The sequence below is a fragment of the Myotis brandtii genome, unplaced genomic scaffold, assembly GCF_000412655.1.
Source record: "Myotis brandtii unplaced genomic scaffold, ASM41265v1 scaffold277, whole genome shotgun sequence".
In the NCBI taxonomy this organism is placed as follows: Eukaryota; Metazoa; Chordata; class Mammalia; order Chiroptera; family Vespertilionidae; genus Myotis; species Myotis brandtii.
The window spans coordinates 1,482,104-1,495,670 of NW_005360548.1; the positions used below are offsets into that span (position 1 = coordinate 1,482,104).

The 13,567-nt window shown below is 44.9% G+C and overlaps 1 protein-coding gene across 1 annotated transcript; it reads right to left on the reverse strand.

Moving 5' to 3' along the window:
- Window positions 1-7,732: 7,732 nt before the first annotated feature.
- On the reverse strand, window positions 7,733-11,249 carry LOC102242571 (selenoprotein V). Its single transcript, XM_005868842.1, has 6 exons — window positions 10,064-11,249; window positions 9,848-10,013; window positions 8,271-8,295; window positions 8,093-8,146; window positions 7,911-7,985; window positions 7,733-7,810 (listed from the first exon to the last, which is right to left on the reverse strand). The coding sequence occupies exons 1-6, from the start codon at window positions 11,247-11,249 to the stop codon at window positions 7,733-7,735; spliced, it is 1,584 nt and encodes a 527-aa protein (XP_005868904.2).
- Between the last annotated feature and the right edge of the window lie 2,318 nt (window positions 11,250-13,567).

Sequence of the window (13,567 nt, forward strand, 5' to 3'; positions counted from 1 at the left end):
AAAAAAATTAAGATACTTAGGAATAAACTTAACTAAAGAGGTAAAAGACTTGTACTTGGAAAAGTACAGGACATTGAAAAAAGAGATAGATATAAACAAGTGGAAGAATATACCATGTTCATGGATTGGTAGAATTAACATCATTAAAATGTCCATACTACCCAAAGCAATCTACAGATTCACTGCAATCCCTATTAAAATACTAACAGCATATTTCACAGATTTAGGACAAATACCCCCAAAAAAATATATGGAACCAAAAAAGACCCTGAATAGCTGCAGCAATCTTGAGAAAGAACAACAAAGTTGAAAAAAAAAAAAAAGAACAATAAAGTTGGAGGGATCACAATACCAGATATGAAGTTACACTACAAAGCCATCATAATCAAAACAGCCTGGTACTGGCACAAGACCAGGCATATAGATCACTGGTATAGAACAGTGACCCAAGAAATCTACCCAAGCCATTGTGCTCAACTAATATTTATCAAAGGAGGCAATATTATACAATGGAGTCAAAACAGTCTCTTCAATAAATGATGCTGGGAAAATTGGACAGATAAATGCAAAAAAATAAAACTAGACCACCAACTTACACCATACACAAGAAGAAACTCAAAGTGATTAATAGACTTAAATGTAAGTCATGAAACCATAAAAATTCTAGAAGAAACCACAGGCAGCAAAATCTCAGACATTTCTCAGGGATATGTTTACAGATATATCTCTTAGGGCAAAGGAAACTAAGGAGAAAATAAACAAGTGGAACTACATCAAAATAAAAAGCTTCTGCACAGCAAAAGAAACCATCAACAAAATGAAAAGAGAGCCCACTGTATGGGATAACATATAGGCAATGATACACCTGATAAAGGGTTAATATACAAAATATATAAGGAATCCATACAACTTAATGGAAGGAAGACAAACAATCCAATTTGAAAATGGGCAAAGGACCTAAAAAGACACTTCTCCAAAGAGTACATACAGATGGCCAAGAGACATATGAAAATATGCTCAAAGTCACTGATCATCTGAGAGATGCAAATTAAAATGACTATGAGGTATCACCTTACACCTGTCAGAATGGCTACCATCAACAAATCAACAAATGACAAGTGCTGGAGAGGATGTGGAGAAAAGGGAACACTAGTTCACTGCTGGTGGGAATACAGACTGGTGCAGCCATCATGGAAAACAGTATGGAGTTTCCTCAAAAAATTAAAAATTGAACTGCCATTTGACCCAGTGATCCACTTCTAGGAACATATCCTAAGAAACCCAAAGCACCAATCAGAATGTACGCACCCCTATGTTCTTAGCAGCACAATTTACAATAGTTAAGATCTGGAAACAACCCAAGTGCCCATCAGTAGATGAGTGGATAAAAAAGCTGTGGTACATCTACACCATGGAATACTATGCAGCAGTAAAAAAGAAGGATCTCTTATCCTTTGAAACAGCATGGAGGGACCTGGAGAGTATTATGCTATGCAAAATAAGCCAGTCAGAGAAAGGCAAGGACCACATGATCTCACTCATATGTGGAATCTAATGAAAAAAATAAATTGATAAACAAAATATATTCAGGGACATAGAAACATGGAACAAACTGTTGAATCTCAGAGAGAATGCAGGGGTGGGGAAGTGGGTGGGGAAGTGGGTGGGGAAAGTTTAACCAAATAATTTATATGCATATATGCATAACCCATGGACACAGACAATATTGTGGTAGCCTGGGGCAGGCAGGTGTGGTGTGGAGAGGGTTAATATGGCAAAAAAGGGGACATCTGTAATACTTTCAACAGTAAAAATAAATAATTTTTTTAAAAAGCATGCACTCAGATGTCTATAGCAGCTTTATTCATGATTGTTTAAAATCCAAAGCAACTAAGATGTCCTTGAATGGATAAATAAACTGTTGTACATTCAGGCAGTAGCATGTTACTCATCACTAAAAAGAAATGAGCTCCCAAATCATGAAAAAAAATGAAGGAAATATAAATGCATATTAAAAGTAAAAGAAAGCAATCTGGAAAGGTTATGTATGTAGGATTTCTACTATACAACATTCTGGTAAATAGGACTAAAGGTTTGCCTTTTGAGGTATAGATTTTAAGCCTCTGATTAAGAAAAAAAAAGGCTCAGAAAGTACCTTTGACTCCACTCTCCCTTAACCACCCCCTTCTCTCTTTCATGCCTAGGACATTCAGAAGAAAAGGAAGGAAATCTTAGAGTGTTCACTTTATTATACTTTGAGTTAACTAGTAGACATAAAGGCACCAAGAAGAGGCCTAGAGTAGCATCACCTGGTGTCTCCTAAGAGCAAGAATTTACCTGCCATGTTTGTTCTGTTCTTACTCAACTACCTATAAATTGCTCATTTCCCTTGACATCTCAGACCCCTATACCCTCATTTCTCCTTTGTCCAACATGAAATATATATACCCATTTTTTTTAATCCTCACCCGAGGATATTTTTCCATTGATTTTTAGAGAGAGTGGAAGAGAGGGAGAGGCAGAGAGAAAATTGAGGTGAGAGAAACACATGGATTGGTTGCCTCCTGCACACGCCCGACAGGGCCAGGGCCAGGGAGGAGCCTGCAACTGAGGTACATGCCCTTGACTGGAATTGAACTGGGGACCCTTGTGTCCTTAGGCCAATGCTCTATTCACTGAGCCAAACTAGCTAGGCAATATATACCCAATTTTAACTCATTGCCTTTCTGAATTAACTCATGCTTATATGAATTCCCTGTGCACATGTACTAAAATTTTATTTTCTCCTGTTAATCTCTTTATATTATTTTATTTGCCCAAGTAAAATGACTTAGAAATGAGAAGAAAATTATTATTATTTTTCTAGCCCACATAATGGGAAACTGCAACTATGGAGACAACAAAAATACCAGTGATTTTCAGAGGTTATGGGGGAGAGGAAAATGAATAGGAAAAGCACAGAGGATTTTTAGGGCAGTAAAACTACCCATATGGTACTAGAACTGTGGTTACCTGTCATTATACATTTATGCAAACCCATAAGCTGTTCAACACCTAGAATAAGCCTAATGTAAACTAAGGACTTTGAGTAATATTTGACAAATGAGGAAACAACATACAGTGGAGTCAAGATATATATTCTTAACAATAAAGATTTTTTTAAATAGTAAATGGGATTTTTTTTCTTAGTTTCTCTTTCTGATCATTCATTATTGGTGTATAGAAATGCCATCAGTATCAGAAAATTAATTTTGTATCCTGCTACTTTGACAAATTCATTATTATACCTAGTGGAGTCTTTCGAGTTTTCTATATACAATATCATGTCATCTGCAAATAAAGACAGTTTAACTTCCTCCTGTCCATTTTATTTCTTCTTCTTTATTGATCACTGTGTCTCAAATTTCCAGCACTATGTTAAGTAAGAGTGGTGAAAGCAGGTATCCCTGTCTTGTTCCTGATCTTAAGAGAAATACTTTTAGTTTTTGCCCATTAAGTATGATGTTGGCTGTAGTTTGTCATGTAAGACCTTTACTAGTATTCCCATTTTAGTGAGAGTTTTTATCATAAATTGGTGCTGAATTTTTTCAAATGCTTTTTCTTCATCTATTGATATGATCTTGTGATTTTTATCTTTCATTTTATGTGATGTATCACATTTATTGATTTGAAAATATTATATCAGCCTTGCATCCCCAGAATAAAGCCCACTTGATCATGGTGCATGATCCTTTCTTTTTTTTTTAAATATATTTTATTGATTTTTTACAGGGAGGGATAAAGAGTTAGAAACATCTATCAGCTGCCATCGATCACCTCCTATTGGGGATGTGCCCGCAACCAAGGTACATGCCCTTGACCAGAATCCAACCTGGGACCTTCTAGTCTGCAGGCCGACGCTCTATCCACTAAGCCAAACCAATTAGGGCGGTGCATGATCTCTTTAATGTATTGCTGGATCTGATTTGCCAATATTGTATTGAGGATTTTAGTATCTATGTTCATCAGGGATACTGGCCTGTAATTTTTCTTTCTTTGTAGTGTCTTTATCTGGTTTTGGAATTAGGATAGTGTTGGCCTCATAAAAAGAGCTTGGAAGTCTTCTTTCTTGAATTTTTTGGAATAGTTTGAAAAAGATATGTGTTAGTTCTTCTAACACATGAATGTTTGGTTAAAATAGCCTGTGAAGCTATCCAGTCCTGGACTTTAGTTTGCTGGGAGTTTTTTTTATTACTGTTTCTATTTCATTAGTGTCATTGGTCTATTCAGGTTTTATGATTCTTCCTGATTGAGTTTTAGAGGATTGTATGTTTCTAGGAATTTGTCCATTTCACCCAGACTGTCGTATGTGTAGGTGTATAATTGTTTGTAATATTTTCTTACAATCCTTTGTATTTCTGTGATGTCAGTTGTTACTTTGCCTCTTTCATTTCTGATTTTGTTTATTTGGGTCCTCTTTCTTTATTTCTTGAGTCTGGTTAAAGGTTCTTCAATTTTGTTTAACCTTTCAAAAAACCAGCTCTTGGTTTCATTTATCTTTTGTTTTTGTTTTTTTTAGTCTCTATATCATTTATTTCTGCTCTGATCCTTATTATTTCCTTCCTTCTATTTACTCTGGGCTTTTCCTGTTGTTCTTTTTCTAATTCTTTTAGGTGTAGGATTATATTGTTTACTTCAGCTTTTTCTTGCTTCTTGAGGTAGGCCTGTAATGCTATGAATTTCCCTCTTGGGACTGCTTTCACTGTGTCCCATAGATTTGGGTTTGTTGTGCACTCATTTTCATTTGTTTCCAGGTAATTTTTTATTTCTTCGATCTCATTGGTAACCCATTCATTGCTAATAACATGCTACTTAGCCTCCATGTTGTTTGAATGTTTTCGAGTTTTTTTATTATGGTTGATTTCTAGTTTCCTGCCATTGTGATCCGAGAAGATGCTTGATATGATTTCAATCTTCTTGGATTTGTTTACACTTATTCTGTGTCCTAACATGTGGTCTATCTTTGAGAATGTTCCTTGTGCACTTGAGAAGAATGTATATTTTGGTGCTTTGAGATAACATGTCCTGTAAACATCAATTAAATCCATTTGATCTAGTGTGTCATCTAAGGTTACTGTTTCCTTGTTGATTTTTTTGTCTAGAAGATCTATCCATTGATGACAGTGAAATCTCTCACTTAAGTCCACCAAGAGTTTTTTTATATATACACTAGAGGCCCAGTGATTCGTGCACCGGTAGGGTCCCTCGGCCTGGCCTGCACCCTCTCACAATTCGGGACCCCTTGGGGGATGTTGGATAGCTGGTTTCGGCCCCATCCCCGCAGGCCCGATCCAGAGAGGGGGGATCCCAGTGGCCCCAGGCCCGATCCAGACAGGAGTGAACCCAATCATGTGCATTGAGTGTCTGTCCCCAGGTAGTCAGTGTGCATCATAGCAACCAGTCATTAGGTCGTTCAGTTGCTTAGGCTTTTATATATATAGATATAGATGTTTCTATGTGGAGTGCATATAATTTTATAAGGGTTATATACTCTGGTTAGATTGATCCCGTTAGTATCATGTAGGTACCTTCTTTGTCTCCTTTATGGACTTTGTTTTCAAGTCTGTTTTGTCCAAAGTAAGTATTGCTACTCCCACTTTTCTTTCATTTCCATTTGCATGGAATATTTTTTTCCATCCCTTCACTTTCATCCTGTGTGAATCTTTTGTTCTGAGGTGGGTCTCTTATAGATATCCTATATGTGGATTATGGTTCCTTATCCATTCAACTACCCTATGTCTTTTGAGTAGAGCATTTAATCCATTTACATTTAAGTTTATTATTGATAGGTATTTATTGCTTTTTTCCCTTTATGCTTATGTTCCTTTCTCTCCGTGTTTCTTCTTCTTAAAGCAGTCCCTTTAGCCTTTCTTGCAGTTCTGGTTTGGTGGTACTGAACTAATTTGGCCTTCTTTTGTCTGGGAAGCTTTTTATTTCACCTTCAATTTTAAATGATAGCCTTGCTGGATAGAGCCGTCTTGGTTGCAGGTTCTTGCTTTTCATTACTTTGAATACTTCATGCCAATCCTTTCTGGCCTGAAGTTTTTTTGTTGAGAAATCTGCTGACAGCTTTATGGGAGCTCCCTTGTAGCTAACTAACTGTTTCTCTCTTGTTGCCTTTAATATTATCTCTTTAATATTATGGGCCCTAGCTGGTGTACTCAGTAGTTAGAGCATCAGCCAGTTCACTGAAGGGTCATGGGTATGATTCCCAGTCAAGGGCACATATCTAGGTTGAAGGTTTGATCCCTGGCCCTGGTCAGGGGACATGCAAGAGGCAGCCAATTGATGTGTATCTCTCACATTGATGTTCTCTCTCTCTCTCTCTCCCCCACCCTCCCTTACACTCTCTCTAAAAATTAATGGAGCCTGGCCGGTGATGCTCAGTGGTTGAGTGTCGGCCTATGTATCAGGAGGTCATGATTTGATTCCCGGTCAGGTCACATGCCCAGGTTTTGGGCTTGATCCCCAGTAGGGGTGTGCAGGAGGCAGCCCATCAGTGATTCTCTCTTATCATTGATGTTTCTATTTCTTGCTCCCTCTTCCTTCCTCTCTGAATCGATAGAAAAATATATTTTAAAAATGAATATGGAATTGAGCGAGTTAGAAAACAAACAACTGAATCTTCTGTACATCACCGGGCCATGTACTAGAAAGCCCTGGCCAGAAAAATATTTTTTACTGATTTTTAGAGAGAGGAACAAATAGGAAGGAAGAAACATTGATGTGAGAGGAAAATATCGATCAGCTGTCTCCTGCATGCCTACTATTGGGGATTGAGACCTCAACTTGGGCATTTGCCCTGACTGGGAATAGAACTGGTAACCTTGGCCCCAGCAACCTTGGACATTTTAATTATTATGTGTCTTGGTGTGGATCTCATTGGGTTCATTTGGTTGGGACTCTCTGTGCTTCTTGAACTTGTGTGACCTTTTTCTTTCCCCAAGTTAGGGAAGTTTTCTGTGATTACTTCTTCAAGCAGATTTAAAATAATAATAATAATTATATATATATATAAAGCCTAATATGCAAATTGTCCCCTCAGGAGTTTGACCAGGAGCTGGGAGTTCAGCCGCTCACTATGATGTGCACTGACCACCAGGGGGTGGCACGGAACAAAGGAAGGCCCCAGCCAGCAGCCAGAAGGCCCCAATTGGCCCTGATTGCTGGCCAGGCCTAGGGACCCTACCCATGCATGAATTTCATGCACTGGGCCTCTAGTAAATTTATAAGTGACATACACTGAGCCCTACTCTGAGCTGTGCACTATTTATTATCTCATATGAGGCATCTCACGGAATCATCTCAACAGCCCCATTTCACAGATTTAAAAAATGAGGCTTAGCCCTGACCACTTTGGCTCAGTGGATAGAGCGTCGGCCTGCAGACTGAAAGGTCCCAGGTTCGATTCCAGTCAAGGGCATGTACCTTGGTTGCGGGCACATCCCCAGTAGGGGGGTGTGCAGGAGGCAGCTGATCGATGTTTCTAACTCTCTATCCCTCTCCCTTCCTCTCTGTAAAAAAAAAAAAAAAAAATGAGGCTTAGAAAGGATGCCTGATTATAACAGTGAGGACTGGCTGAGCTAGGATTGGGGTGGGCTGTCTTTGTCCTGCCCACCTACTCACCCTCAGTCCAGCTTCCACCCCTCCCACCTCACCTCCCTCACCTCACCTCCAGCTCACCAGTTGCCTGTTAATTTGTCCTGATCTCCTCCTCGATAATGTTCACAATTTTCTGCATTTTGACCTCATCCACAAAGCCATCACCTTTCTGGACACAGAGGGGAAAGAGCACAGACATGTGTGTCTCCCACAATCCAGGACCCCACCACCACCCTCCTGCCCTGTCTGGGACCCTTACTCAGAATCACCTTCTTTGAATGAACCAGTTTCCCATCCACAAACACTTCAAACTCCCCGGTAGCCTGTTCAGATATGTCCTCCTCCTGAGGAGGGAATGTTGAGGGTGGGGGAAGGCTGAGAGCTCCTTCCAAGCCCCTAGGGCTCTTGCAGCACTGGCTACCCCCACTCCCCTGGTAACCAGCACACTCACAAAGTGTAGACAATTTGGAAATTGTTGCTCCAGACTCTTTTTCAGTAGAATGTACTGCAGGAAGGAGATGAAATCATGCTGTCACAGGGTCACAGGTCTTTCAGAAATGGGAAACAGGAACTCCTTCCAGACTTCATGTCCCATATTCTCCCCACTTCCAAAGCCAAAAACTACTCACCCGGAGGTTATAGCTTCAGAGGCCACTGAAGGCCAAGGGCAAAAAAAGAGAGGCAGAGAGAGAGACAGAAGACACCACATCAGTCTCTCCCAAGTCCAGAGGGACCCTGTGAACACCTAAGTCAGATCACAGCCTTCCCCAGCTCAGAACTGTCCCATAGGCCATCCCATTCAGGGCAGAAAACCACATCCCCAAGTCCCACAGGAACTGCTCCCATGTCTCTCTGCCCCGTCTCCTCCCTCTCTCCCCTCGCCCACTCTGCCCAGCCACAGGGACCTCCTAGCCTTCCTTCCTGCTCCAGGCATGCCTTGCGCAGAGCCTTTGCGCTGGCTGTTCCTTCTACAGAATGCAGTTTCTCGTATCTACATGGTTCCTTCTCTCCCCTCCTTCAGGTCTTTGCTCATATGTCACCTTCTCAGTGATGCCTTCCTGACCACCCCAGTTAAAATTGTGACCTCCCCCCACCAGATGCTTTTTGTTCATAGCACTGATCACCTTCTAAGTTATTAAATAATTTGCTCTGAGTCATACTTATTCCACATCAAAATGTTAGCACCACAAGGACAAGAATCTCCGTTTTATTCACTGTGTATCCCTAATGGGTCTGGCACATGGGAGGTGCTTAATAAATGGTTGTTGAATGAATGAAATAATGAATCCATGGAGTCAGAGAAAGATATAGAAAGGAGGAGATGGGAAGAGAAAGAGACAGGGGGAGATGAGGAAACAGATAGGGAGAAAGAGAAAGAGAAATACACACATACAACATGGGGAAAGGAGAAGAGATAGTGAGCTGGGGAGAGAGAGAGCCCCTGGCAGAGACAGAAGAGAGAAAAAGTGGGAGCCATAAGGGGAGAGAACCTCTAGAGCAGAAGAGAGGTATGGGGATTGAATGGAAGAAAAAGCCCCTCCCACGGAGGCAACCAGTCCTGGGTCACAGGAAGGTCAAGGAAGTCACTGCTGTTACTGTTGTCCTTGACACAATAGACACTCCAGACCTGGGGCCAGCCTCCTCTGGCTTTGCACTTGCTGCTTTCCTCCTCCTCCCTACCTTCATCGTCCCGACCCCCAGCTCTCCACTTGGCAGCCTCCTTCTCATCACTAAGAAGATGCATCGCAAGTGCCATCTCTTGAGAAAGACTGTCCCTGGCCACCCAATCTGAAATTCCCCACCCCTTGTCCCTCAGGGCACACCTTGTCCTGTCTCCCCTGGGAGGAAAGCAGGTGGCTCTGCTCAGCACTCCATCCCCAGCTCAGGCCTGGCCCATGGTGGGCAGGACACTCCAAAATAAGTTAGGAAGGAAGGGCAGGATGGAGGGAAGGAGGAAGGAGGGGAAGGACGGAGAAAACTGAGTCCATGAATGAAGCTTGGAGCCAGGACCCACCTCTGTGGGACAGAGCAGGAATCTGAACCCAGTGCTCTCTAGCCCCAAAGAGTTGATAGGGGAGCCAAGCTTCCCACCTGGGAACTGGGACTCCCTCCCCTTGCCCTACTTTCAATCCCCAAAGCCCCAGCACTGACCCGTCCCACCCTCTCCCCCGGGAGGAAGGCGGGTGTGGGTGGGACAGCCCCTCACCAGTAGGTCACTCGAATCACAATCCTTTTGTCCACTTGAAAGTACTCGCTGGTGGAGGCGAATGTGTTGGTAGAAATAGGTAAGAAAGTGGCGAACGGGGCGGGCCCCAGGATAGGCATGGAGATGGGTCCGGCCATGGGATCGGTCAGCTTGGCGGCCGCGGGATCTGCCGTTGGCGAGGAGCTGCGAGTGGGCCCCGATAAATCGGAGGCCGACCGATGGAGAGCAGGAGGGAGCTCCCGGGGGCGCCCGGGCTCATCGGTGACGCCGGGGTCGAGGCCGAGCCTGGAGTCGGAAACTGGACCGGGACCGAGGCAGGGAACCGAGTCGAGGTCCGGACCGGGGCCGGAGCAGGGACCCGAGTTGGTGTCTGGACCGGGGTCGAGGCCGAGACTGGAGTCGGAAACTGGACCGGGGTCGAGGCCGAGCCTGGAGTCGGAAACTGGACCGGGACCGAGGCAGGGAACCGAGTCGAGGTCCGGACCGGGGCCGGAGCAGGGACCCGAGTTGGTGTCTGGACCGGGGTCGAGGCCGAGACTGGAGTCGGAAACTGGACCGGGGTCGAGGCCGAGCCTGGAGTCGGAAACTGGACCGGGACCGAGGCAGGGAACCGAGTCGAGGTCCGGACCGGGGCCGGAGCAGGGACCCGAGTTGGTGTCTGGACCGGGGTCGAGGCCGAGACTGGAGTCGGAAACTGGACCGGGGTCGAGGCCGAGCCTGGAGTCGGAAACTGGACCGGGACCGAGGCAGGGAACCGAGTCGAGGTCCGGACCGGGGCCGGAGCAGGGACCCGAGTTGGTGTCTGGACCGGGGTCGAGGCCGAGACTGGAGTCGGAAACTGGACCGGGGTCGAGGCCGAGCCTGGAGTCGGAAACTGGACCGGGACCGAGGCAGGGAACCGAGTCGAGGTCCGGACCGGGGCCGGAGCAGGGACCCGAGTTGGTGTCTGGACCGGGGTCGAGGCCGAGACTGGAGTCGGAAACTGGACCGGGGTCGAGGCCGAGCCTGGAGTCGGAAACTGGACCGGGACCGAGGCAGGGAACCGAGTCGAGGTCCGGACCGGGGCCGGAGCAGGGACCCGAGTTGGTGTCTGGACCGGGGTCGAGGCCGAGACTGGAGTCGGAAACTGGACCGGGGTCGAGGCCGAGCCTGGAGTCGGAAACTGGACCGGGACCGAGGCAGGGAACCGAGTCGAGGTCCGGACCGGGCTCACGGCCTGGAACGGAATCGGAGTCCGGACCAGAGTCGGGGTTCGGACTGCAGTCGAGGCCGGGACCGGAATCGAGGTCCGGGTTGGGGCCGAGGATGGGGCCGGAGTCTGGTTCGAGGGCCTGACCGGGATCGAACCCGGACCGGGTTCTAGGGGCGCGAGCACAAGGGGCTCTGTTACACCGGGTTCCATCGCCCTGAGGTTCTACCGCTCGGGGCCGGGGACAGGCGGGCCTTTAGGTTCCGGTCATGGTTCCCACCCCCAACCCCCAGCCGCCACGGTAAGGACGCCTGCCCAGTCCCCGCGCTGCTGGTCCCATTCGCGTGTCCAGTCTGTGCTTCCTGAGCGCCTGCCTGTGCTGGTGCCTCCGGGGACAGAGCCTCGACTGGGAAAGCCCTGGCCCAGCAGTCAGGCTCCCGGTCCAGTGCAGGAGACACGGCCATCACCAAACTGACCGGCCGCTGTGGTCAGGCCTGCGGCGGGAGGCGCAGGCAGAGGGTCGGAGAGACGGGGAGGGAAGCTCTGGGCCCTGTAGGATCCCAGAGGAGGTGCTAGGACTAGTCTGGGGCCATCAGACATCGCTCCCTAGAAGGAGGACACCTGAGAACCTGTAGAATAACAGTAACAGATCTTACATTTATATAGTGCTAAGTGCGACACAGGTGCCCACAGCTAGCAGGTGGCAGAGCCAGGATTCAAACGGGAGCTATGGGACTCCGGAGTCCCAGTGAAGAGGAAGAACTCTATTTGCTGTGACACCTCCAGGGTGGGGTTTTGTCTTGCTCTCTGCTGAATCCTCACTCCTAGAACAAGCAAGGCCTGGCACAGTAGGTGTCCAATAAATATTTGTCCTTTTATTTTAAATGAGTTTAACTTAACACAAGATGTGGAAAAAAATAGCACAGAGGCTTCCTGTGTAACCTTCACATATACATAAGTAACAGCATCTTAGGTAACTACAGGATGTAAAAGCAGGGTGTTGACATTGGTCCCATCTTAGGAGGCCAGGCACAGACCTTATTCAGTTCATAGCAGGGCTTCAAACAGGAGTCCTGATCCACCGTGTTTCCCAATCCCTGAGCCCTTCCTGTGTTAAACCTTGGACCTGGGTCCAAGGAAGATCAGGAAACACCAATTTTCTGTGATGCTAAGCAAGTCTACCCATCTCTGGACTTCAGTTTGACCCTCTATGAAATGGGCTTTCTTCTTCTAGATAATACTGAAAACTAACATTTACTGAGTACCTGTTACATGTCAACTTCTGTTATAAATGCTTTGCACTTATTAATACAACCTTCTGATCAGATTCTGTTATCATTCTCATTTTACCAGTAAGGACATTGAAGCACAGAGAGGTGAAATGACTTGCTTGAGTAAGTGGTATAACCAAAATCTGAACCCAGGCAGTCTGACTTCTGTGCATTGTAGCCTTTTAATTTTACTTATTTTTTTGAGTAATCATTCAGGTTACTTTATGTACTATTGCCATTGTGCTAAATGCAGTAAGTTTTGGCCTTAAAGATTTAAAGCTTGGCTAAAAGAGAAAAAAATTAGAAGTTGCCCCTTGGTGTGGAATGCCTTCTACCTTAGTCCTTTGGGGCTCTGCTTCCTTTAACTGTAAAGTGAGGAGTTTTGACCAGAATAACTTTTCCTTCCCTGTGGGCTCTAATAATCTAAGATGGCCTTCGCCATCTTCCTTGCTGCTACTCTACTCTAAGTTAAACCTTAGCAGCCTGCGAGGCAAAGTCATAGAGCAGGGCCTACTGATTTGGGTAGGGACTCTTCCCTTATGATGGCAAATCAGGGAACTTTGGTCATCCCTGTTTAATAATCCAGCCAGCTCTGTTCCTGTGATGACCAATGGATTTGTATGTTGACAGTGCCAAGACTCTGCCATGGGTGAGGCATCCTTTAGACCAGGAAGCATATCAAAGGGGAATCCATGGGACTCAACTGCCTGCCTTCAGTTTGTATGCAGTCATTGATTTTTTTAAAAAAATGAGTTTTTCCCATCCAAGATGGGAAAGCACATCTTCCCAGCTTTGCTTTTAAGTTGAGTTCTGCTCTCAGCAGGCTGTTCAAGGCAGCAAGGACTCTGCCTCTGAACTTCAAGAGTGGTCTTAGAAGGAATCATGGGCTGGTGTTGATGTCTGTTTTTAATCTCAATTTTAAAAGTATTTTATAATAGGATTTTGTTTTAATGTCCATTAGTTCTTTGATGATAGTTATTCCTTATGACACAGAAATTCAATATAGTGAAACTTGAATTTATAGGTATTTATTCAATCTATGGTATCTGTTGACTGAATTAAAGGAATAAGCAGATCTCTTGGCTGATGTTCTAATAAAATGACTCCTTCATTTGCTGCTGTATTCCACTTGTTATTTTTCTCTGTTCTTACTTCTTCAGTTCCTATTATTTTGCTCATTTCCAAAGGCCCATGCCTACTACCTGCTAGACAATGTGGGGAAGGAGGATTGGCAGAAATTGGCTGATATAGACTTGTTAT